General features: G+C 34.6%; 1 protein-coding gene across 1 annotated transcript in view; it reads right to left on the bottom strand.

The window, feature by feature from the left end:
• LOC121420491 (upstream stimulatory factor-like) overlaps positions 1–24,558 on the bottom strand; it is a 31,930-nt gene extending 7,372 nt beyond the window's left edge. Inside the window, exons 1-4 of the mRNA XM_041615148.1 lie at positions 24,377–24,558; positions 13,133–13,191; positions 11,986–12,041; positions 10,883–11,011 (exon numbers count right to left, since the gene is read on the bottom strand). Coding sequence (XP_041471082.1) covers positions 10,883–11,011; positions 11,986–12,041; positions 13,133–13,191; positions 24,377–24,408 — 276 coding nt within the window. The 5' untranslated portion in view covers positions 24,409–24,558. The remainder of the gene's footprint in view (positions 1–10,882; positions 11,012–11,985; positions 12,042–13,132; positions 13,192–24,376) is intronic.
• Between the last annotated feature and the right edge of the window lie 1,879 nt (positions 24,559–26,437).

Below are 26,437 nucleotides of genomic sequence, written 5' to 3'. Positions count from 1 at the left end.
GTAAGAAATACATCATTCAATATTGAAATAAAACATGCATTTTAGGACGAGATTACCTTACTTTTAGGATAACTTTTTTTTTGCTTGTCAAATTTTCCAGCCCCTTGTCCCCCCTACCTCGGAGAGATTTCCGCCCCTGTGCATATATATACATGTATTAAAGCTGAATTACAGTAATTGCAATAAAACACTGATTTCGTGAGAGTCTGTAAAACCAAGGTTACGTATTACTGTATCATCGTCGATCTACAGTGCGTATCAAAAAAAAGTTTACACTTTGAAAAAGCCCTGGGAATAAAAAAATATAGAACATGTGGGTAATTTTTTCACATACATGTATAATCTTGGGTTTGGGTCTCATCTACATGTATCTACATGTAATGCTAGTTTAAGTTTTGACAGAATATTACACTTGAGTGAGCACTGTCCATTTTTGTAAAGCTCGCAGAAATCTGTTTGTGCAGAAATGCTCGTTTCCACGCTGTGTCAAGGGGAAAGGGCAAAATCAAACTGACCCTGCGAAACATTTCTCATACATTTCCCTTGCTCCTTTAGTCAATTGAAATTAAACGGATAAATTCAAGCATTTCGTAACAATTTTGCCACCCAAATTGAAATTTCAACACTTCAACCTTTACCCTTTTTGTGGCAGCTGGATCTGAGGACATAACTAAATCTGAACAAAAGTTTATATCAGACATCTCTAGAATTTTTTCACTAAGTTTGTATTATTCAAAGTGGGTTTACATTTCATTTTTCATTAAATACTTGTTTCTTCACACTTTTCCCAAGCTTGACAATGATTAACAAACTGAAAATGAAGCCTAAGCCATTTTATGTAAATCACAGCTCAGTGTAAAGCAAATAACGTCTTGATGGCCTCGTTGTGTGGGGAAGTGGGGCGGGGCGAAATGCACCCTTCGAAGTGTATTGGGCAAGGATACAAGTTAAAAGGTAAAATATATCTTTAAATAAATTTTACTAGCTAAATTCCTTGTGTTCTTCGTGATTAAGGTCTACTTTTATTCGCATAACTATTTCCAAGTTCTGCGCTATCATTTTTCACTAACTTTTCAAAAGTAAGTGGTGCTCATTCAAGAGGAAATATTTTTTGACAGTTATATCTTAATTTGCTTAAGTGGATCTGTACCAATGTTAAAATGTGAAAAAATCTTCAGGATATTAGAAATATACAGTGCGTCCCAGAATAAACGAAACCGAGATTTAGCGATCATTTATCATAACTTAATCTTAAATAAAATAGACAAATGACCTACCAATTTAAAGCTTAGAATCTCCTCTTTCGTCTGATATTACTTAGGTTATTTCTTATTCACGCATGAGTGAGCAAAAACAATTTGAAGAAAGGATACCAAAAACTCATTTGGCGGGGGGTATCTGGGTTTCAAAAAGAAAACCACATTTCTGAAATGTTCAATATCTGCTCTTTAATTTGGTACCTAAATCACAGAAAATGGTCAAGAAATAAAAAAGTTCTGGTCATTTGAAATAAGGCTTGTATTTTTAAAATTTCATGAGATAAACGTGTTTTCACCGGTTTCCCACAGAAGCTTTCGCATGGTGAACAAAAGATTTAATGCATGGCTGATCGTCAACAAAACAGAGTGTCGAGTGAGTTTGAAAGCCAGCCTGGAGAACCTCTTCATTTTATGAAATTATTGAAATTCAAGCCTTATTTCAAATGACCAGAACTTTGTTATTTCTTGACCATTTTCTGTAATTTAGGTATCAAATTAAAGAGGAGATATTGAACTTTTCAAAAATGTGGTTTTCTTTTTGAAACCCAGATAGCCCCCGCCAAATGAGTTTTTGATATCCTTTCTTCAAATTGTATTTGCTCACTCATGCGTGAATGAGAAATAATCTAAGTAATATCAGATGAAAGAGGAGATTCTAAGCTTTAAATTGGTAGGTCATTTGTCTATTTTATTTATGATTAAGTTATGATAAATGATCGCTGAATCTCGGTTTCGTTTTTTCTGGGACGCACTGTATAATTTTACAGGATTTTTTCAAAGTGTAAACTTTTTTTAATACGCACTGTAGATCTGGTACAGTTACATAAACTGAACTTTGTGAAATCATTAAATCTAAGCTGAAAAACAATCACACTGAAGATCGCCAACACAGATAGGCACACGTGGGACAGTGCATATTATAGTGCTGGAATAAAGACCCGACGGAAGTGCCCGAATCTGCGCTTATTTTGCTTATTTCTCAGCAATTACACAATCTCTTCCAGAATCCTTCGCCACATATTTTTCATTCATATAAACAGACACTTGGGTGGTCATTATATTGGATTCTGTAAAAAGTCATTTTGAGATCGTTACCAGAACTGGCATAATTACCTTTAACTCCAAGCATTATTTCGGACTGGAATATATGCTCATCATACCTTATTTACATCTTTTACGTCAAATTCAACTTTACTTATTAGAGTTGAATTAGGCTGCATCAAATGCATACAGTGAAATACGTTGTCATTGTACACTTGAGATAGTGATAAGGAGTGTACAATGGTCATATACATGTACACATGTTTGGTTTATGATTAGAATTTTAATCACTATCACATTGAACACAAGAGCCAAACACCCATGAGAGTTAACATTATTGAGAAATCCCCTATGAGCTTTACTGCATCTACATGTATTTCATAAGAAAACTCTTCTTTAATTTCAATTATTTTTTTTTCTCAAAATATGGAGCTTCATAAAGAAAGCGATAGGTCCAAATTGTGAAAAGATTACAATTTAACTGCATTCTTTGAAATCTCGCACAACTTTTGAAAGCATATATGCTTCACAGAATTGCAATTGTAAGTGCATGCCTGAAATTGATCAAAAACACATTTTCATGTTCAATTCCGATTAATGCGAATTTTGTACTAATTAGAATTCTTAAAGTCGCATTATTACTATTAGTGATAAAATATTTTTGGTGTGGCCTGGAAAAATTTAGTTTGGTTGGAACTCCCCTTGAATACTGGTACATGTATATCTCCCCATAATTCCTCTTTAAAGATAAATTTCAGTTTTGGTAACGATATCAAAATGAGTTGGTTCAGAATCCAATGAAATTAAGTTCAAATTTCTACCATGTTGTGTTTGTGTTTTGTTTACATTCTTCATACATGTACGTATAATATGTTATAGGAGGCTGCATTCTACAAGCTTCGCTTTTTAGCAGCTTCCTCCGTTTCCGACCTGTTATCTTGAGTATTATACATAATAAGTTTCTTTGTTTTATTGATTATAATTATATCAAGATGTATGTAACAAAAATATTGTAAATGTAAATGATTGTTGGAAATGGAAAAATAAATGAAATGAAATGACCAACAAGTGTCTGTTTGTATACAGTGTAATATGTGCCAAAAGATTCTGGAAGAAATTGTGTAATTGCTGAGAAATCAGCAAATAAGCAAGGAATTCCGGTCAAGCTTCGGGCCGACATTCAAAGCAACAATAATACACTGTCCCATGTGTGCTTATCTGTGTTAGTGATCTTCAGTGTGAACATTTTTCAGCGTAGATTTCAAGATTTCACAAAGTTCAGTTAATGCAACTTGGTACCAGATATAGATCCTTGATGATACTCGACAATTAAGCCTTGTTTTACAGACTTTCTTGTGTATATTCGGTGTTTTACTGCAACTACTTTCATTTATCTTTAACCCTATCTAGGCCGGGGTATTTTGGGAGTTCCTATGGCCGGGGGGGGGGGGGGGGGCCTCCCAGGCCCCTCTAAGATCTCGGCCGTTGACCGCGCGATCGCGCCAAAATTTGGCACGTGGGTTGCCTGGGGCATAATCTAAAAGATTGTATAGTAATTTATTTCATGCGAATCGCTATTAAGTGATTATGCTAATTTATGCGTAATTAGTATGCGAAATCATACTTTTCCCTCTAACTCCCTAAATAAAGCTCTAAATGTACTAATTTTTGGTATAGAAACTCTTTGTGGTGTCCTTAGCAAGTGTACATGAAAAAAAAATTGTGATATCAAATCATTTTCTTATGTATTATATTGTTTTTGCAATTTCTTATGTATTTCTTTGTTTTTTTGACCTTTTGTTTTTCATTGTTTTTTCAATGAAATTTGTTGGGGACTCTTCTGTGATCATAAAAAGCATAAAATGAATATATTTAGACTAGAAAAACTAAAAATAATCATGCATTTATGAATTATGGTTGAAAACACACTTTGCATTGACCTTGTACATGAAATCACGTTTTTGAGCAGTTTTCGGTCTGACATGCACTTACATAATGTTGCGTAATTTTGGAACCACGTACCCGGGTGACGCAAAATTGGTCTCAAAAGTTGCGCAAGACTTGAAAGTAAAAAGTCAGCGAGCGGCGCAGTCAAAAAATATCGCGCGATTCGTTGAGGGGGGGGCCTCGGAGGCCCCCCCCGGCCTAGATAGGGTTAAATAGCATAAGGGTATAAATATATATTGTATTCACATCAAAGCACACATGCAGCAACATGTGCACTTAATAGACTACATGTACTTCAATTACATACATGTAAAGTATAAGTACAAAATATTTTGCATGTGTACTGATTGTAAAACACGATTCCACTTTAAAAGGGATAATTCACCCATTATTACTTCAGGAAGGATCCGCCCTACGCTCATAATGGTCCATTCACAGACCAGTCTGAGGAGAGGTCATGTGATTTGATGTGTGAGCAGAAGACATCGAGTCAGCATATTTACTTTTGAACTTGGGTACACGGAGTACCCTATTCTATTAATGTAATATATTACACCAAATTGCCCTGAAATTTCATGGCATACATGTACATGCATGTATTATAAGGGCTCCTCATTTTCAGGGGTCAATAAACTTATCAAAGGTACATGTAAAAGAGAGTACATGTAGTTGCAGCAAACAATTATTTCATGAGAAAGTCTTTTTAGGTTAATTGTCAAAATATTATCATACAGTACATCTAGATCTGGTACATTAATGTCAACTTATCTTTGTAAAATCATGAAATCTTAGCTCAAAATCGATAATTCTGATGATCACTAACACAGAAAAGCATATGTGGGAGTGGGACAGTATATTAAAGACCCTGACCGGTGTAAAAACGATCATATATTAAAAGAAAGGCAATGATTCATACAATACAAATATACAAAAAATATTCTATACATCTCCTTTCATTTTTTAGAAATATTAGATAAAAATCAAAGAAACTGCTCCTCCAAAGTACGCTACGATTGAGCACCCCACGTCGCCTGGAAAGGATGACGTCATGTTGTGTCTGGAGGGTTGCGATTCCATAGGTTTGTGTACAAAAGCATTGGGTATTTTCTTCCATTTCTATATTATAAATCCATTTTTTTTTCGTTTTCAGATAAAAATGGCACTCACAATTATTCACTGTTGAAATTGATGGAAACCTTCAACTATTCACTGCCTTTTCTGTGACTTCTTTGTTTGGCTCTTATTGGGCCTAAATTGCTGTCAGGAGAAGTTGTGATACATAATCTGAATGCAGATAGATTTGAAATCTATGCCAAATAAGCAGGAAATAAAATATGGCAAAAACTAGTTAAAAACTGTAGATTTCATAATTTAAGCATGTAGGAAAAAATATATGTGATATCACTCTGTGATGGAAGTGAAGAAAATGAAATGCGTAATCTGGAAAGCAAAAAAATAACCCAGTTTTTCTGTGTACAAACCTATGGAATCGCAACGCTTCTTACACAACGTGACGTCACGGTCTCGAGGCATTTGAAAAGCACAATAAAGCCTATTTTCTAAGCCGGGTTCGAAGCCCGATAATTGGAATATTCTTAAGCAAAATACTCAGCTGGGAAGGGTGAAAATGAATAAAGCTCACAATGCTGTATTTAGTAGAGCTCTTATAAGCTTTCGATTGGTATATAATTTGTCAATTTCATTTTTGGGTCCGGTCTGAGTCTTTAACATGGCTTCGAAAAATACCTGACATTCGATGGAATTCCATGCTTAAAATTTTTTCAGCAATTATACAATTTTTCCACCCTTAGCTATTTTGCTCATATTTTTTTATGCATACAAACACTTTGGTGGGAATTTCTTTGGATTCAATTCAATTCAATTCAATTCCAATTCAATTCAATTTATTCACATCCATTAAAAGAAAAATATACAGCATACAATATTATATGAACAATAAAAAACAATACATAAACAAATCAATATAATTACAAAATAGAAAAAGTAAGACCAACATGCGGTGGATGTGGGGGATTGGCAAAGGCCAAAGACCTATCGAGGCCAATCCCCCTTGGTTCCGCGCGTTGGTTAAAATAAAACAAATTAATAGCGATTAAATAGTTATAACATCAACATAAACAGGCAAAAGAGAAAAAAACACATTAAAAACAAACAAACAAAGAAAAAAAACACAAGGCTCCCTTTTATATAAAAACTGACGGTGAATTGGCAAGATATGATTTATATTTCCGTTTAAAAGTCAATAATGAGGGGCAAGTTTTAATTTCAGATGGCAAATCATTCCAGATGACAGGTCCTTTGTATCCAATAACAGTTCTAGAAAAATTATATGTATAATTTGGCAGATAAAAGTCATTGATATTTCTTGTTGAATACATATTTATACTACTATTAAGGGTGAAAAAATTATTAAAAATATCAGGTAAAGTTCTTTTAGAATAAGAATACATAAAACAAGCAACAAAATAGCGATGTAAATCATATATGTTCAAAATTGTAAGCTTTCGAAACAATGGGTCTGTATGGGCAAGAAATGTTGAATTGGTGATTATTCTTATTGCACGTTTTTGTATTAAAAATATTTTTTTGTAATAAATAAGATGCGGTGCTTCCCCATATTATATTGCAATAGGTTATATAAGGCAAGATCATTGTATTATATAAATTAGTGAGAATAAAAGGTGGCAATGTGAACTTTAGTCTACTCATAACACCAACAGCACATGACATTTTATATGATATTTCATTAATATGATCTTTCCACGTAAGGTTATTATCAATCTTAACACCAAGAAATTTTAATGAAGTTACCTTATTTATTTCTTTGTTATTAATATGCAATTTAATCAAGTCTTCGTTAATTTTCCTGTTTTTTGTTTTAAAAATTATATAGTTAGTTTTTTCAAGATTTATCAATAATCTATTGGCAAGAAACCAGGAATGTACTTTTCTTAGTTCAGAATTGATTAAAAAACCTACGTTTGAAGGGTCATTACTGGCAAGAAAAAGGCTTGTATCGTCAGCAAATAAGATGAATGATAAAATATTGCTAACATTTGGCAAGTCATTTACATACAAAAGAAACAATAAGGGTCCTAGTACTGATCCTTGAGGAACACCAAGTAAAATGTCTAAGGAAGAAGAATTAAAATTATCAATATTTACAAACTGTTTTCGATTATTTAGGTAATCTGTAATTAATTCTAAAGTAATACCCCTTATACCGTAAAAATACAATTTTTTAATTAAAATACCGTGATCAATACAATCAAATGCCTTAGAAAGGTCTAAAAATATACCAGTTAAAATTTTTTTCCTTTCAAAAGATTGAGCAATTTTTTCAGTAAAATCAATAAGTGCATGGAAAGTACTATAACCTTGCCTAAAACCATATTGTCGACGATATAAAATGTCATTTTGATCAATAAAAGATATCAAATTATTGTAAATTATTTTTTCAAATATTTTGCTAAAAACTGATAAAACTGATATTGGACGATAATTAGTTAAAAGTAATCTGTTTCCTTTTTTAAAAATAGGTATCACCTTGGCAATCTTTAACGAGTCAGGAAAGACGCCCTTCTCAATGGCAAGATTGATAATATTGCACAAAGGTTTAACAATTGCATAGCCTGATTTTTTAAGAACTTTTGGATGAATATTGTCGTAGCCTGGACTCTTATTTGGATCTAACTTATCTATGATTGATATAACATCATTAGTAGCAACAGGTTGGATAAATACAGAGGATCTATAATTTCCTTTTAACCACTGTGAAATATTAATATGCGTATCATTTTCAGTTTCTGTACACATACTAGTACTGAGTTTATCTTGGACAGTTTGTCCAATACGTACAAAAAAATTGTTAAAGGCATTAGCTTTATCGAGTGTGTCTGAAATATTATCCCCATTAACTTCAAATTTTCTCGTATACTGTTCTGTTTTGTTTCTCTTTTGTTTAAGACATCGTTGACTATTTTCCAAGTTGCTTTCATATCACGCTTGGCGGTGGCGAACTTATTACAATAATAAGTGCGCTTTTCACTTCTTATTTTGCTGTTCACACGATTTCTACAACTTTTGTATTTTTCATGCAGGTCTGGGGAAGGGTTTTTTACAAACTTCTTAAATATCCTACTTTTACGCTTTATCAATAATTTAGTCTCTTTTGATATCCATGGCTTAAATTTCTTACAGTGCTTCAATCTATTGCGAACTGTAATAACAGGAAAACATTCTTCATACAATTGCTTATATATGAGTATAAAGGTATCGTACATACTGTTTACATCTTGTATAGAGTTCAAGAATTCCCAGTTAATTGAATCCAGTTTGGTACAAAATAAAGCAATATTTGTTTCACTTAGATCAAGCTTAGTGTAACTATGGGTGTCATTGGTTGGTACATTATCAAATTCAGTGACCATGAAGGGTGTTAAATGATCGCTGAAGTCAGTTGTGATAATTCCAGATTTCACAGCAATATCAGAATTATTATAAAAAATATTATCCAGAGTTGTAGAAGATGTATTTGTAATGCGAGTTGGTTTGCATATCTGTGGAACAAAGGAGTAAGAAATAAATGTATTAAGAAAGTCAAACATAAATGGGTTGTTACTGTTATTTATATCTACGTTAAAATCTCCCATAATAATGCATTCCCGTGTTTCGTTTGAAATTGTATCAAGGTTTTGAACAACTTTCTCTAGAAAATCTTTAAAGTTACTATTTGGTGGACGGTACATAACACCAACTACACATCTTTTATGTTTAGTATATAGTTCAATAAAAATACTTTCCAGACTCTCACAAAGAACATCAAGATCTTGTCTCCTTTTAAATTTGATATTCTCGTGGATATACAATCCAACTCCACCACCTCGTTTGACCTGGCGACAGTTTGCAACAAATTCAAAATTGGGTATGCCATAGTATAACGTCTCGTTGTCCCTTAGCCAAATTTCTGTCACTCCTACTATGGTCATTGGGTCTTGTATGACATCAACCGTACTTACAAATTCATCGAAGTTAGATTTTAGGCTACGACAATTGAAGTGATATGCCTTAAAAAAGGATCGGTTGTAATGTTTTAAAACATCACTTTTAAATTCGTCTTGTGTATAGTATTCATTCTCAATATGTATCTGCGGACGATAATTATCATAAGGAGTATAGTCATAACAATGATCATTGTCATCATTCAAGAAATCATCTTGAAATGTACTCTTACACAATATACAATTTTCACAAGTAGAAGTTGGATGCCTGCGACATAAAAAACATTTACGTTCACGTGACATTACAAACAAGTAGAATATCAGTAGATAATAATACCACAATATATAATGAGGGTGCAACAAGAAATTGTAGCTAAACGTTGGTATTCATAGTCATAGCTTTTCCTATTGTTTGACTTCTAAGTTCACATTTCGAGTTTCTCAGTTAACATTTAGAGTTTCTTCAGGTCACTTATTGATGATACTCTTTTCCTTACAGTTGATCCATTCGACGTCTTCATCAGTACGATGACTTTGCCGTCAGTAGACCAGGCAGCGACTAATTTGTCCTTTGCTTTCATTTCATCTTTTGCTTTGTTCAACAGGTTGCGGTTCGTCAACGTCAAGTCCTCTTCTATTCCGATGTGAGTTCCTTTTAGCTTCTTTCGACTTTTCAGGATGACATCTCTTGTACGATATGTGCTGAATTTCACGATGATAGGTCTCGGTGATGGTGCTTTCCCTGTTCTTTATTTCTGTTCTTTAACTTGCTTTTTAAATGTATTCCACAGATATTGATAATGTATGATGATTGTTTGTTATCTTTAATCATGGCAAAAATAAAACAATTCATGTTTTTATGATTAATCAAATGAATTGTAAAACTTTTTTTTTGTTGAAAATAAAACAAATAAAACTTTGAAAAAGAAAAGGATTGTGTTAATAGTAAATGGTCACAGTTGAACTTACCTTTAAAAGGTCTATTTGTTTTCAGTTATTATTGTTTATGGATGATTTTCTTTCTTTATTTAAAGAGAAATGCCAGTAGTTGCAATGAACACTGATTTCATGAGAAAGTCTGTAAAACCAGGCTTAATTGTCAGTATATCATCGAGGATCTAGATCTGGTACAGTTACATAAACTGAACTTTGTGAAATCTTGGAATCTACGCCGAAAAATATTCACACTGAAGATCACCAACACAGATAGGCACACGTGGGACAGTGTATTATTATTGCTGGAATAAAGACCCGACGGAAGTGACCAAATCCGCGCTTATTTTGCTTATTTCTCAGCAATTACACAATTTCTTCCAGAATCCTTTGGCACATATTTTTTATTCATACAAACAGACACTTGGGTGGTCATTATATTAGATTCTGTAAAAAGTCATTTTGAGATCGTTACCAATACTGGAATTTATCTTTAACGTAAAGTGGAAATTGGACAAAATTGATATTAAATGTATATCACAATATCAAACGGGTTTATTCCATGGAGTTTTAGACTACATGTATCTGAGAAGTACTGCTTTTAGATCCCGACATTATCATCATCACAACAGTGTCATCATCATCATCATCATCCTCATCATCATCACCATCATCACTGACCTGTGTCAAAGCTTGTTGTCCCTGGGGGAATGTCGTCACAACGGCTTGCGGATTGGATTCAGTATCTCCTACCTGAACCACTCGGTATGTTACCTGACTCTGTCCATTGCTGTCAGTACGGAACTGATACTGTGGATGAAAAGAGACAAATACAAGAGAAAAAAAATGTGATGAAGAGTCATGTAGCACAGTGAACTAAACGAGAATAGGAATATCATCTATACTGTAGGTGGGAAGAGACAAATACAAGAGAAAAACACCTGAGCGGAAGAAACTTGAAGTAAAGCAAAGCCACTTTATAGAAGTGATGAAATTATATAAAAATAAAATGTTTCTACAGCCAAATACATGATAAAAACTATATTTTTTTTCATTAATAATATAGGATATTCATATTGTGCACATATCCATCTTGTTAGGTGCTCAAGGCGCTCCTATATTACCCGGCTAAGCTAGGCGTTCATAGCGCACACAGCTTCTTAAGGAATTACTTCCTACCGGTACCCATTTACCTCACCTGGGTTGAGTGCAGCACATTGTGGATCAGTTTCTTGCTGAAGGAAATTACGCCATGGCTGGGATTCGAGCCCACGACCCTCTGTTTCAAAGTCCGAAGACTAATCCACTGGGCCACAACGCTCCACATTAAATAGCCTTTCCCTTTAGCAGTGTAGACCCTCAACTGTGTGAACTATTCATGTATTACATGTACATGTAGACCTACTTCATTTTTTTGCTGAAATTTCCTCTTTCTATTTTTCTTAAGTGCTTTATATAGAAATGTTTGTGATAAAGTGACAAATACTCTCAATTGAACTCCTACTGACATTAATTATAATCCAGTATCAAGACAAAAAATAGTATTTCCGGCATACAATTAATAATTTGCAGCATAATAGTCTTCTCTACATGTATAAAGATTGGAGAAGAAGTTGATAAACTATCAATTTTTAAAACTATTTTATTTAAAAAAAAAAATGCACATTAAGATATTTAAAGCAAATCTGTTCAACAAAATTTCTCAAGTTGAAAAAAAAAATAGATGGCATTGTTGTGAAATAAAAGTGAATATTCAAATATGTGATAGTGAAACATAAAATTACCTGGATATTCTCAGCAAATGGCCCCTCTCCACTGGGGTCTGTAACAACCTGATCTCCTGTAGGTAAAACATAATATAATTAGCAGTGGGCTAGGCAGTGGTCAAAATATCCTTTTTCATAATTTTACTGAGGGAACAGTTTTTTTTGGTGTTCCTTTTACCCTATCTCAACATGAAATGACAGTATTTTTTCCTTGGGTGCCTAATGACTTCAAATTACAATGGTCCATACATGTATGTTGGTACTTTATGACCATTATACATGTATGAAGGTTTTGTGGAAAAGAGACTTACAGTATACAGTTTGCATAATTACCTTGAAAATTCAAAATCTCAACAAAAGTTATAACATGGCCAAAGTTCATTGACCCTAAATGACCTTTGACTTTTATCACGTCACCTGCAACTTACACGTTTAGGTCATTGCTACCTGATTTCCCTTAAATCCAAGTTTCATCTAAACACCCTCCCGCTTTTTTAAGTTATGAAATTTCAAAAATTTAACCTTGGTTAAGATTTCCACATTGATACCCCAATACAGTCTAAGTTCATTGACCTTGATCACATGACCAGAAACCCTTGCAAGATTATCAGTGATCCTTGATTACCCTAATATACAATTTTGGTGAAATAGGTCCATATATCATAATCATATGTAAATTTTAAAATTTAACCTTAGTTAAGATTTCAATGTTAAAACCTCCGCCGCCATCTGAAAAACGGCACCTACAGTCTGTTCTGGTATGCAGGCCAGACCATTTTGAGAGCAAAGAAAAGAGAGAAGAAAAAAGAAAAATGTAAAAAGAGGAAAAAGAGGGAAAAGAGGGAAAAAAGGAGAGGCCTGTGCTGAAACTGTATACCCCTAAAGCCACCCCAATCATGTTTCTAATAGTACAAAAGGAGGTAAAGTAAAGAAAAAAAAACAGTAAAAAATGAACTATGGGCCTATTCACACGTGAATCTTGAATCATCATTGCAATGATGATTGCTATTGTAATCTTGACTGTGATTAGTGTTCGTGATTCTAATCATGATCTAGTTTGGTTTCACGCGTGCTAAATATTTGTCATTAGTCGTATTTTCCACTTGGAATCATAATTCAAAGCACAATTTTTTTTCTACCGTGTGAAAGAACGCTCATTCCTTACCATCTGCTGTTAGATGTACTGTAACCTCTTCGTCTAAATCTTTGTCCTTGTCTTGTGGTCTGCAAAAACAAGAAAAAAAAGGGAAAAAATAAATTATCCTTGTTTCAAAATAGACTATCTAATCACTCAATTTCCATCAATTGTGTACATGCTGAGATTCAGTTTCGGTTTTGCTTTGCTTTTTTATTTAGAGAGCTAAACAAATATAATACACATAAATAGCATTGGCACAATCAATGGAAAGAATGCACATTACATGCGAGATAGTCAAGAACTCACAGATACAAATACCACATGAATGTAAACTGAAATTAAACTTAAAATTCAAGAAATCTCTTCAAAAGCAGAGCAAAGTAGATCAGACAGTCAATAGTGTACAGATGGGACTGCGGGGGGGGGGGTTAACTACATGTACCCCATCCTAAAGAAATTAAATCAATGGGAGGGAATTGAAATGATGAAATATTATTTAAGGGAAACAGAAAGAAAAAGGTATTAACATAAAAATTATTGTTCAACTCATGTTTAACTCTCACCTTATTTGTGAAATATCCAAAGAAACCACTTTGGCCATTATTCAAGACATGAAGCGACCAAAAACAATGATTCATAAAAAGTGGATAGATCCGAAAAGTAATCCAAGAATAATTCCAAAAACAAGGTTTATATTCCAAAGTTACTGTACTCTACTTTAATACCATAAAGCATATCACATCGAATAGTATCTATTTACTATAAAAACATAGCTTTCAATTTTCTCATCAGTGAGTAGAGAGTCAAGTACCAGAATGCCATGAAGAAAATTGCAATGCTAGGAAAACAGCGAAGAGGAAAAAGTGAGGAGAGAGGAAAGAGGTTCGGAAAGTTAGCCATAGTCATGTGACCTAACTCACGCCAGACGGACACGGGGGCATTTTACTACGACTATTTATGAATGAAAGCATTTCAGGTACTATCGACCGAGGAGTGAAGTCTTGTGAAATCTCGCCCCCTTGGAGATCAAAATTGTCCGCCTCGTAGAGTTTGCTCCAAGGCTGACTTGTGAGACAGATCAACATACCTGTTGTTTTTATATATTATTAAAACAAAGGCTGTTTGTGTACACCTGAGAGCTTGTCAGAGGCTTGTCAAACATAGCAACAGCTAGAAAATTGATTCTTCTACAAGCGGGTAAAGGGAATCTGACCTCTCTTGACTTAAGAAAGAAGCATTCTTACATTTGAATAAGCAGGCCTATTTGTTAAACATAAATCCACGGAACACATTAACCCTTTTATAAACACTTCCCTAGATATTACGGGGGGGGGGGGGGGGGCTAAATCATTTAGCCGCTCCCTCTCCATCCTGTATTTTAAAATAATGTCCAGTATTTTGTTAGCCATGCTGAGCATTCATGCAGAGTCTGGAGACTGACAAGAGGAGGGACTGTTTCCCAGCCGACAGGGGGTTCACGTTGCACCCAGTCATGGGGGCTGAACGTCACCCCACGAGGACGAGCCCACATGACTCGACATGATTGGCTAAGAGGGAACAATAATAACGGCATCCTGTTCTTAACTTGGTGTTTAACACGATGGATGTTACTTGGTAATTATTAGGGACTGACGAAGAAAGGTTTAGAGATATTTTATACTCACTTTCAATACATGTAGGGGAAGGCGGGGTAAGTTGAGCATAGGGGCAAGTTGAGCCACCAGCCCCAGGCCAATAATGAATGAGTCAGACATTGTGGTGGTGTCATTTATTGATGACCCATAGCATAACCCCTAACCCCACCATATTGTTTTCAACTTTGAAACAAAAAGTAGTTTTTTAGAGGGAAAAATATGAATTTCAGCCAAAAAAGTAAAAAAGAGTGTGAAATAGATAAGTGCTTTATAAACACACACGTCTTTAAATAATAAAGACATGATAACAACATTATTAGTCCAGGTATGGATCTTCATTCTTGTCATAGTCTTTTATATGATGGATGCATAATAAATGTGTGGATACAAAATTATCGCACTAAGTTCGGACTGGGGTAAGTTGAGCCAAACGGCATGGGGCAAGTTGAGCCATGGTAATTCCTATGGTAATGTATCTTAAAAAACAAACAAACCATAAAAATTGATTGAAATGCTGGCTGAAAGGAGCAAATTTACATGACTGCTCTTTTCCTTTTAAAGGATGTTAGTATTTATAGAGAATTAGCAAGTGAAAAGACTTTAAACAAAAAAATGACATGCTGGTTCCCCCCTCATACATTTTGTACATAGTTTTTGTGGCTCAACTTACCCCAGAAGGTGGCTCAAACTTACCCCATATATGGGGCAAGTTGAGCCATTTGACATCGTTTTTTTCAAAGGTCACGATGACTTTCAGTGTGGGGATAGAAAGTTATATATAGGTGGAAAATATTTCAGAAGAATTAAATTTCAAGGCAAGGTACTTATTTCGACAAGATTATTAATCATATCAATTCTAACATGCAAAAAGCAAAAACTGTCACAACTTACCCCGCCTTCCCCTACTCTTTGTTACTTCACCCTCAATTTATTTTCCTTTTAACTTTTTTTTTCTTGCTTCATTTGATTTTCATCTTTTCTATTTATATTCCTCCTGGTAACAAAGTGCTTCTTTATCTATAATACTGTACATGTATGTAATGAATATTTTATTGTTTCATATTTCATTGCTTACTGTAAACACTATCAAAATGTCTCTACAAATGGGAGCCTAAATTTTTTTTACAAGCTCTGCTTTTTATTTAGGCTATGCCACTTTTAATACATCCTGTACTGTACCTAACCATGTTAAATACTTCAATTAATTTTGAAATGCAGGGAAAAAGTTACATGGTGGCTGGGGCGATTTAACCCCGAAATGCTGGAAATCCCCATTCCTTGCTTCGTTATTCCGAAGGTTCCGATAAATTTTGAAGGTTCGTTATTCCGAAGGTTCATCAATCTCGAAGGTTCGCAACTCCAAAAACGAAGTGTTTGTAATTCCGAAGGTTCGTCAGTCCAAGAACGTAATGATTAACAAACCTTATTTCGTTTTTGCATTAACGAACCTTCGGAACAACGAACCTTATTTCGTTTTTGGACTAACGAACCTTCGGAACATCGAACCTTATTTCGTTTTCAGATTATCGAACCTTCGGAATAACGCCACAAATGTTCGGACTAACCAACCCTTTTACGTTTTTGAATTAACGAACATCAAGGTATGGGCAATTTAAGTGTTTCGGAATTACGAACATTCGGAATAAAGAACCTTCGCAATTACAAAGTGTAACCATCCAATGTTGCAGATTGAGGCAGAAAGTTACAGTAAAAAGTAGCCCCCCCCCAAAAAAACCAATAATAATAATAATAATTTTTGCTTGTTGAAATGCTATTATTCTATGCAGGGGCAGATCCATGATTTTCCAAAGGGGTGGGGGGGGGGGGTGGGGCACATTTTCGCGAGGAAAAATTTGAGAGGCCCACAAAAAAAGGTTTTTAACCAAAAATTAACCATATTTCATCCACCAAAAAAATCGACAAGCATACATGTACAATAAAAAATAAAAAAAGGTCTTCACCTTTAAAAAAAAAAGGGGGGCACTTCTGTTTTAACAACATGTTTACATTACAAATTGCTATTTGTCTAAGTGGAAGAAAACAATGTAAGGAAAAGAAAGAAAGAAATTCAAGACTCATTATGAAGCTGCATGTTTCACTTCTAGCATTTTACTCACATTGATTCTTACTGAATATTAAAGTTCAATAGGAGTGCATGTATGTGGATCAGATTTGAAGCCAATTCTCAGCAAATCTCAATAAATTGATAAAACCATTTTGTGAAACATATCTTACAAATTAGTGATGTACATTCACTGTGTATATCAGAAGTATGATGAAGATTTTATTCTGAACTTTTCACTTACACAATTAAAGGACTTATGTTCTTTCCTATCAAAATATCTTTAAAATGAATACTGTACATGATGCAGTTGAACAAACATGCACATAGGTTGAACAATCACCAATGCACAAGCAGTTAAAAAAGTTTCAAATTAAGCACTTGAGCTGAAAAGGGAAATGGCTCAATTACAGACAGAAATGAGTTGTTAATTTAAGTTCATTATCACTAACTCACTGTTTTTCCTTCTTTGCGTGTATATTCTCTACCCCTCTCTCTGAACTTCATTTCTCTCGCTCTCTTCAATACACTCCGCCCTTCCCTCACTCCCTCCTACTTTCTCTCCACCTCTCTCTCTCTCTTACCTGTTTCTCCCATGATCCCTCCTGTAAATTGTTCCTTCTCATGCAACCTCTCTCTGTCACCTTCATTTCACTCTATGCATCTACATGTATCTCTCCCTCCCCTCCACTCTCTATTTGTTCTAAAACTCCCTCCCTCCATCCATCCTTTCTACCTTCATGTTTCATTCAATCCTCCCTCCATCCAACCATCCCTCAATCCAACCAGCTATCTACCTGTACCCCTCCTTCACTCCTCGCTCCCTCTACCCATAGATCTATGACTATCAGACCAGCATCCATCCATCCATTTATCAATCCACCCATCCATCCAAACCTCCCTCCTTGGATTCGATACAACCATCCCTTCATTCCTCTACGTCTACATGTACCCATCCATTTATCCACCCCTCCCTCCATATTTCATCCATCCATCTGTCCATCCATCAATCAATCCATCCATCCATCCATCCCTATTTAAACTGCAAAAGTAATCGGACATGCTTTATTAAGTTACTTCACGTTTGGAGAAAGCTTCATCATATCAATTTCTTTCCATCCATCCATCACTCCCTCAGCCCCCCCCCCTTACATGTATATACAACATGAAAACTACATGTATGTACATACATCAGCCCAGCATCTATTCAATCTTCACATCAATGACTACATAACAGTATCCATCCATTGCTTTGCATTAAAAATTAAACAAAAAAATACATGATTTTTTATTTTTCATTTATTTTATTTATTTATTCATTTTATATTTAGTTATTCATTTACCTTTTTACCACTACATGTATATCAATTCATCTCTCTTTTTTTTTTGGGGGGGGGTGGGGGTACATGTAGTTCCTATTGGTTAACCTTTTACTTTCTGTTTTTGTTTTGTTTTGTCATTTTCAAAAGGGGAAGTTTTCCCTTACAATAAGTTTGGTTTCACTGAAGCATAAATATTAGAGAAAAATAATTGTGAAGGATTTATTAATCTGTTTAAAAGAGGAGTTATAACAATAAGTTCCCATTTTTGTCGCCACAGAAAAGCTCCTAAATACATGTATGTCATGTGACATTTATTTATTAAAAATATGCCATTTGAGCAGAAAACTGAAAGTGATATTGGTTTTGAGGTGGATAGCTTCAGACATATTACATTATACCCCCTACTGTGAAAAAAAAAAACATTTCTTTTCATCATGGTCTACTATTAATAATGATTTATGGAATCTATATGTTGCATGCTATATTGTATGGGAGAGTTGCTCACATATTGCTGTCACACATCAAAAACTCTCTTTTTCTTTGATTGATTCATTAATTTGCATTCATATTTGGTGCAGTAGGGTTTTAGCACAAACAAAATATCTGTTCAAAATAGAGACAAAACACATGAAATAATACACTGCTGTTTGCTCCCATAGATTTAAAGGGATGGTCCAGGCTGGAAATATACTATGGGCAAGTCCAAGAATTCGCGCGCGTTACGTATGGGACATTTCAGAGGCTTTAATGACCTGAAAAATAGTGTTAAATGACTTTGATTAGATTGAATACCCTCATGATGGTAGACATCTAGGAAAAGAATAATCATGCAAAAAATGGTGACATTTGACCTTGACCTTTTAGAGGGAAAAGATGGGCCGTTACGTATGGGACGCAGAAAAAAGACAATTTTTGAAACATTTTTTTCAAGTTGAGAATTCTCTAAAAGTATTTCATTTGACAACTTGTAACTTACTGTGATGAAAGTCACAATACTCTAGTACTCTATATTTGCTTGCCATACCCAAAACTCATACAAAATCAGGTGATCGCACATTCAGTGTTACTGCTTCTAAAGAATGGAACAACATACCCACTTTCATTAAATCATCAAACTCTTCAGATCAATTCAAGAAACTTCTAAAAACATGTACCTCTTTTCCGATTAATTTCTTTTGAATGTATTTTTATTGTAATTATTATGTACTCTTGTTTTAAACTCGTTTGTAAACGCTGTGATATAGTTAACTATGGAGAGCGTACTAAATGCTAGTTATTATTATTATTATTATATCTAAGGCAAGTTTCATGTCATAAGCGAAATCCCTCTAATTACAGACTCTAATTAAACAAATTAATGACATGTTACGTATGGGACAGTTACGTATGGGACATTTTGTCCCCATAGAGAACGTACACAATTTTCCCCATAATTCAAAAAATTGAAATAATTTGAAATATGGAAATAACAAAAGAGTTTCAGTCTTTTAAAATGTTCTATTGAGACATATTTGATATGACTGAAGAGGAAATTAGCCATTTCAACATTTTTTTTTCTTGTTTTTCATGGTTTCATGAATTTCTTATGTATTTCTATTGTTTTTATTTTTTTCATATTTTTCCATTTTCACAAATTTTTTGTTTCAATTGCTTTCATTAATCAGTATTCATAACAAATCAGTCTTTAAAAACTAAAGAAAAGGTAAATAATCACTTTTTAGAGCACTCTTGAAATTTGTTTTTCTCCATTCACTTTGTACACAAATCTCCCCATTGACATTGTGTGTAAATGTCCCATACGTAACATGTTGTCCCATACGTAACAATTTTTTAATTAACTTTTAATTAAAAGGTGAACTCTATTTTTGAAACTTTTTTGGGTATAACATTTTCATACTTTATAAATTAGAACTTCCCAGAGATGCAACAATACAAGTATTGTATTATGAGAAATAACTTAAAAAAACGTCCTCAAAATGTTACGTATGGGACATTCCATCGTTGGACAAGACCTAATTTGCATAATTAATTAGATGACACCACTTTTTCCCCCAAAATTAATAAGATGTTAGGGGGTCCATGTCCCACCTATGACTAAATCTCACAAGTTTTCTTTTCATTTTCTATGAGTTTTTATAATTGTCCCATACGTAACGCCCATTTTACCAATTATGCAAATTAGGTGCCCCAAATTAGCATAAATATGCATATTATCAAATTTTTCTTAATGAAATTTTAAAATTCAACATTTGGGCTTTCTTACCCCACCAAAGATAACTTCTTAAATTAAAGATGAAATTTTGCCTTCTAGGGTGACCTTTTCTTGGACTTGCCCCTATATCTCAAAATACATGTAGAGTAAAATTCACAGAGCAAAATGCTGAAAATTTGATCAAAATCACATCACAAATAACAAAATTATTGAATTTTAATGAAAATTCACAGAGCAAATTGCTGAAAATTTGATGAAAATCAGATCACAAATAACAAAATTATTGAATTTTAAAGATTTGCATTATTCTGGTGAAACAGTTCTAGGCAATTCTTTATGAATATTCATTACGTGGACTGATGATGTCATATCCTCACTTGTTCTTTAGTATTTTATTATATGAAATTAGGTTTATTCAAAACTTTTCTACCAAGAACTACATTGTATAACAAAGTTCTGGATTGACAATATAAAGTGCATTAGTTATTTATTGCCGCAACTTATTTCATCATAATGGAGACACAACATTTCCTTGTATGAAAAATTGAAACATTTATGATTTCATGTAATAACATGGAAGGTGATGATGTGACATCAACAGCCCAACTAATGAATATTCATGACAATGTGCAGGCCTACATGTATATACATGTATATCAAACTGTTTTCACAAAAATATTGATTAATTTTAAAACTTCAATAACTTTATTTGTTTTCCGAATTTGATATTTTCAGCATTTTGCTCTGTGAAGTTAACTCTATTTATCAAGATATAAGTATTTTCAGCCCAGACCACCCCTTTAAAGGAGAAACTCTCTGACAAAACAACAAAATATTTGTTGTAAAAATACCATAAAAAGTAATAAAAAAAATATTGGTGAAGGTTTGAGGAAAATCCATTATAAAAGAATTTGTTTGAATTTCAAGTTTTTGATTATTTGTGATGTCATACCTGTATGCGAGCAGCTGCCCCATATATAAAATCAGGCCCGTTTTGAAAGTCCATTTTTGATGCACGTGTACACGGCGTGTTTTTCGGTCGTGTACACGTGTACACGTTGTAAACACTGTGAGAGCGAGTTCTGTTTTCATGTCGAGACGGACCAGCATCAATATGTCATAAAAAGGGGTCTATATAGCCTAAGTCACGGTTTTAAAGCTTACCTGAGAAGTTTGAAGTATCAATCCACAAAAATTGGTGCAAATTGAAAGTTTACTCGGCTTAGCAGCGCATTGAATTAATAAAGAATGCAAAACAAAATCAGTGCAGGGCCCTAGCTATCGCCGATGCTCGGTGGATGCGCATTTTGTATACTGTACCGTACATGCATGCACAGATCGCTGCAGAATAAGTGTAACTGAAGTTATCGATTAATTTTCATTATTATGTTGCCAATTTGAAGAGCGTTTGTTTGTAGGCTTGTGTGCGAGCGTATAACACGTAAGTTGTAGCGATGATCGCTATCGCAATTGGTGATTCTCAAATTGACTCTGAGTGTGATTGAGCAACGCTTTCGAGCTTTTGAGACCGGAGCAGACCCATTTCGTGCCGATTTCGTGGTACAAAAACGTGAGTCTCCAGAAAGAATGTGGATTAAATTGGCGATTTTGGAAGTGAACTCACTCTGGATTAATTGAAATATGTTGACATATTAGTAATTAAAACATGTGCAGTGTCTGAGAACTTAATTTTAAAATTTAATGTGAGGCTGTGAGCTTGTTTATGCAGATGCTACCGTGTACACGGTGATGGAATTTAGTACACGTGCACTGACTTGACCGTGCGTGTACACGTGTACACGTGTACCCGAAACGGGCCTTTATAAAATGCATAAAAAAATCTTCTTTCAGGAGTGGGTGTGACAAAATTTGTATGTTGATATAATGAAGGTAAAATAAAAAATAAAAAACATTTCAATTTTTTGAGAAAAATGAGATCACACTGATTTTTTTCCACCATAGGCCTACTTTAGAAGCTGCTCACATATGACATCACAAATCCAACATTAACATTCTAATGATTTTTTATTCTCTGATGGGATTCATAAATATTTCTTATCAATTTTTTGTTGATATTTTTTAAATGAACTTCACGTCATTGTCAACTTCCCCTAAAAATATTGTCACTAGTCTATATAAAAGTCAGATGACCCCAAATTCCTAAAATTCTTGGGCCATATTCTGAAAATTGTCTTTTATTTTCAGAGTCACAATAAAATCACCATTCTGATCCAAGGCAATTGAAAAGGGGCATTAACAATGGAGCTAATGCAATGGATCACCAAGGCGAAAGGTAAAAAGCACTCATTCTATGAACTAGGTTACGATATAACCTTGTTCTCTGTTACTCCTCCCTGTGTGGTGAAATAAGGTTGGCAATGTTTGTATCACCATGAGAAAAAGCAAAATGAGACATTTTGGGGGCATTTTATAGTCCATCAAAGGGAAAGTTATTCGCATGTGACATGTCGCATTGCCAATTGGAGGATCTCCACAGCATTAGTGATTGCAATATTCAAATGCTCATAACTTTCTCATTAATTGACCAATTTTTCTCAAACTTTTTTTGTTTTTATTCTTTGATTTTTCTGTTTCGACACATGCCTACTTATTCTAAAGGTTTCATTCCCCTTAAAGAGAAATTCCAGTAGTTGCAGTAAGCACTGATTTCATGAGAAAGTCTGTAAAACAAGGCTTAATTGTCAGTACATGTATATCATCGAGGATCTAGATCTGGTACAGTTACATTAACTGAACTTTGAGAAATCTTGAAATCGACGCTGAAAAATATTCACACTGAAGATCACCGACACAGATAGGCGCACGTGGGACAATGTATAATTATTGCTTAGAGCGTCGGGCCCGACGCTCTACCTGAATCCTGTGCTTATTTGCTGATTTCTTAGCAATTACATAATTTCTTCCAGAATCCTTTGGCACATGCGTTTTATTGATACAAACAGACACTTTGGTGGTCATTTCATTGGATTCTGTACGAACTCATTTTGATATCATTACCAAAACTAGCATTTACCTTAATTATCGGTGATTCAGTCTACTGACTACGCGTGTAACATACTTGATACTAACCCAGGGAACTCCCGCCCGCATAGCGGGCGGGAGCCCAGGATCTTATGTGCAATTTGGCATACTCACCTGACAAGCGTGAAGTATGGTCAAAATAATTCTCCGAATAAATAGTTAAAACAGAAATCAAGCACTTACCACAATTATATGGATGATCATGAAGGTCTAACGAGTAGCAGTTTTTCTGACATCTGGGCACAGACTGGAACCTCAAAAAACGAAAAGTTCTCTCCTTCTACCCCCGTCTCGATCGGCCATTTTTGTTATAATTGTAACAAAATGGCCGATCGAGACGGGGGTAGGAGAGAACTTTTTGTTTTTTGAGGTTCCAGTCTGTGCCCAGATGTCAGAAAAACTGCCACTCGTTAGACCATCATCCATATAATCGTGGTAAGTGCTTGATTTCTGTTTTAACTATTTATTCGGAGAATTATTTTGACCATACTTCACGCTTGTCAGGTGAGTATGCCTTTAGGCTTTTTACACCATGTACACGCGGGAGTGCTGGGTTAACTTGATACTAACAACTTCATTATCATTTATCAAGTTAATGTTTGCAGTGAATCAAGATTTTATAAAAGCAGTGGAGCTCTCTCGCACACATCATTCAAAGCCACAATTACAACAGGGAAATTTGGGAATCTCACTTACAAAGTAACATTTTCTCTGCTTTACAATATGCAGTGTGCACTGCACCACATGAATACATACATGTACAGTACACGACATTGCACAGCTCACACACAGCACTTAGCTCCAGAGACCCGGCGAAACAACAAAGGCCAATCGCACAACAGCAAATCGCCACCCAACGTAAAACGACCTCAAACTACGCTGCACACCAACTACACACAAACTTACACAGGAAATACGCCACGACATAAAAACAACCATCGAAAAATCAGGACAAAATATGGTTAACTAAAGTCGAAAACTTGACATTTCTTTTCTTACCCTTGATCTAGTGTATGATCGAGAACATCCATGTGGTTAAAACGTGTGGGAAAGCAAAAACGAATCAGGATTTCTAGCGCTAGTCACGGGGCCAAACAAGTTGGTCATGTGAGAGAAAGATTGAACATGTGACAATACAGGCCTTCAGCATATATTATGCATACTGTACATGGCATTATGGCGACTTCTCTCTCGGGCTAGCTAGCTGTATTCATGAGCAAAGTGCAAAGAGCAGGCCGTTTCGTTTTCCTTCGCACCCCCCCCCCCCACAAGGAGCGGTGCCCTTTTCAACAATACAGTCTGCTCCTTTATTATTTTTTTTTCCGTTATCCTCAATTTTCTCTATACATTTTGTTTCTCTTTCTTTCTTTTTATTTTTCCTTAGGCTTAATTTTCGTTCTCTTTTTTTTTGATTGAGGCTCTGACTTATTTTATTTCCTTTCTCTCGACTCTCTCTCTCTCTCTTCCTATTTTTTACATGTTTTTGCTCTTCCATTTTTACTTTTCCAAATCCTCTGGATTTCTTCATCTTACATCCTTCCCTTCTTTTTTTTCTATTAGAAGACCCAATCAATCAATCAATCAATCAATCAGTCAATCAATCAATCAATCCATTTTATTTTTCTATTATCTTGTCCTTTTTTTGTATCCGTATCATGCCTGTACAGTCAAAATGATTATGATTTAGCCTGTGAGATAAGTCGATCGCCCATTGGCCTAGACTGCGGGGGACATACTGCTAATAATGATATACATGATATAGCAAAGTCCAAAAGGGAACGATTTTTTTTTCTGGGGGGGGGGGAGGTGCTGATGTCGATTTGAAAGCAAAAAAAAAAGAAAGAGAGAAAAAAGATTTTTCACTATACCAAATGGAGGTCGAGTTGGTTCCAAGAAATTTGAAAAAAGGGTTTCCTCTACAAAATGATGGCTATATGATGGTTACATTTTTCAATGTTTACACACTTCCAGAATACATTGGGGTGCCATTAGGGTGCTTCACTCCCAGCCCCCCCCCCCCGCTTCCCAGGGCCACGTAAGGCCCAATAGTACAAAATAATAAACTAGACACATTTACTTGAAATAAAATTCTGATTACATAACATGCCTGCATAACAGAGGTCAGGTTGAGCCTGATGGGGATTTGAGGGGGGGGGGGGGTATAAACTGTGAGTATAAAACAATGAATTGAAATAAAATGTAATACAAGCTCAGACGGTCCTTTCCATTTTATCCTTAATTCTTCTTCTTTATTTGTTTTTTTTCACATGATTGCCCCCATTTTTTTATTTGTGAGGAATCTATTTAGAGAACTAAAAGAAATCCACTCAATATTTGTGAAAGAATTAAGGGACTCTTTAGACCTTAATTTGAATCCGTGATAATCAAAATATGAAACGATGTTACAGTCCCTATACATTGGCGGCGGAAGCCAAAAATTTTAGGAGGGGACAACCAACAAATTTTTGACAAGCAAGAAATAAAAAATAAAAAAAAAGGTTCTCAACCCAAAAAATTTTAGGGGGGACGTAGGAAAATAAATTGACAAGCAAAAAAAAAAAAAAAAAAAAAATCCCTATATGCGATTCTTCGGGGGCATTTGATTCGCCGCTTATTGTCATTTTTTTTTCCTGACATAAATCTGTAAATCACAATTTATTGAGAATGAAGACTTTTGGTTTGCTAGTAGGTCCATGGTTTGTCTTATTTAATTTGTTTCTGTACGGAAATGTCCCCTTTTGGAAAATCCTTGGATCCAAATTGAAAAAAACCTTTTTGCTTCTGGCATTTTATCACAAACCAGCACAGACTCCTCTCCTAAAAAATCATTGATTATTAATTCATAATTATTAATTTCATTAAAATGCCATCAGCAAATATGTTTACTAAGTAAAATACTAACTAATGTAGGATCCATTGCAGTCATGCCTTACTTCAGTGGCGCAAATCAAAGTTTACATCACTGCAACATGTGCAAAGAATACCATAATTAAGATTATCCAAGTGTGAAGACATAATTTATATAGGCTTATATCTTTGGAATGAGAGATACTCTTTCTA

Source organism: Lytechinus variegatus, chromosome 8, assembly GCF_018143015.1.
Source record: "Lytechinus variegatus isolate NC3 chromosome 8, Lvar_3.0, whole genome shotgun sequence".
Lineage (NCBI taxonomy): Eukaryota > Metazoa > Echinodermata > Echinoidea > Temnopleuroida > Toxopneustidae > Lytechinus > Lytechinus variegatus.
Note: the sequence above shows the minus strand (reverse complement) of the source record. Positions and strands in the feature narration are given on the sequence as shown.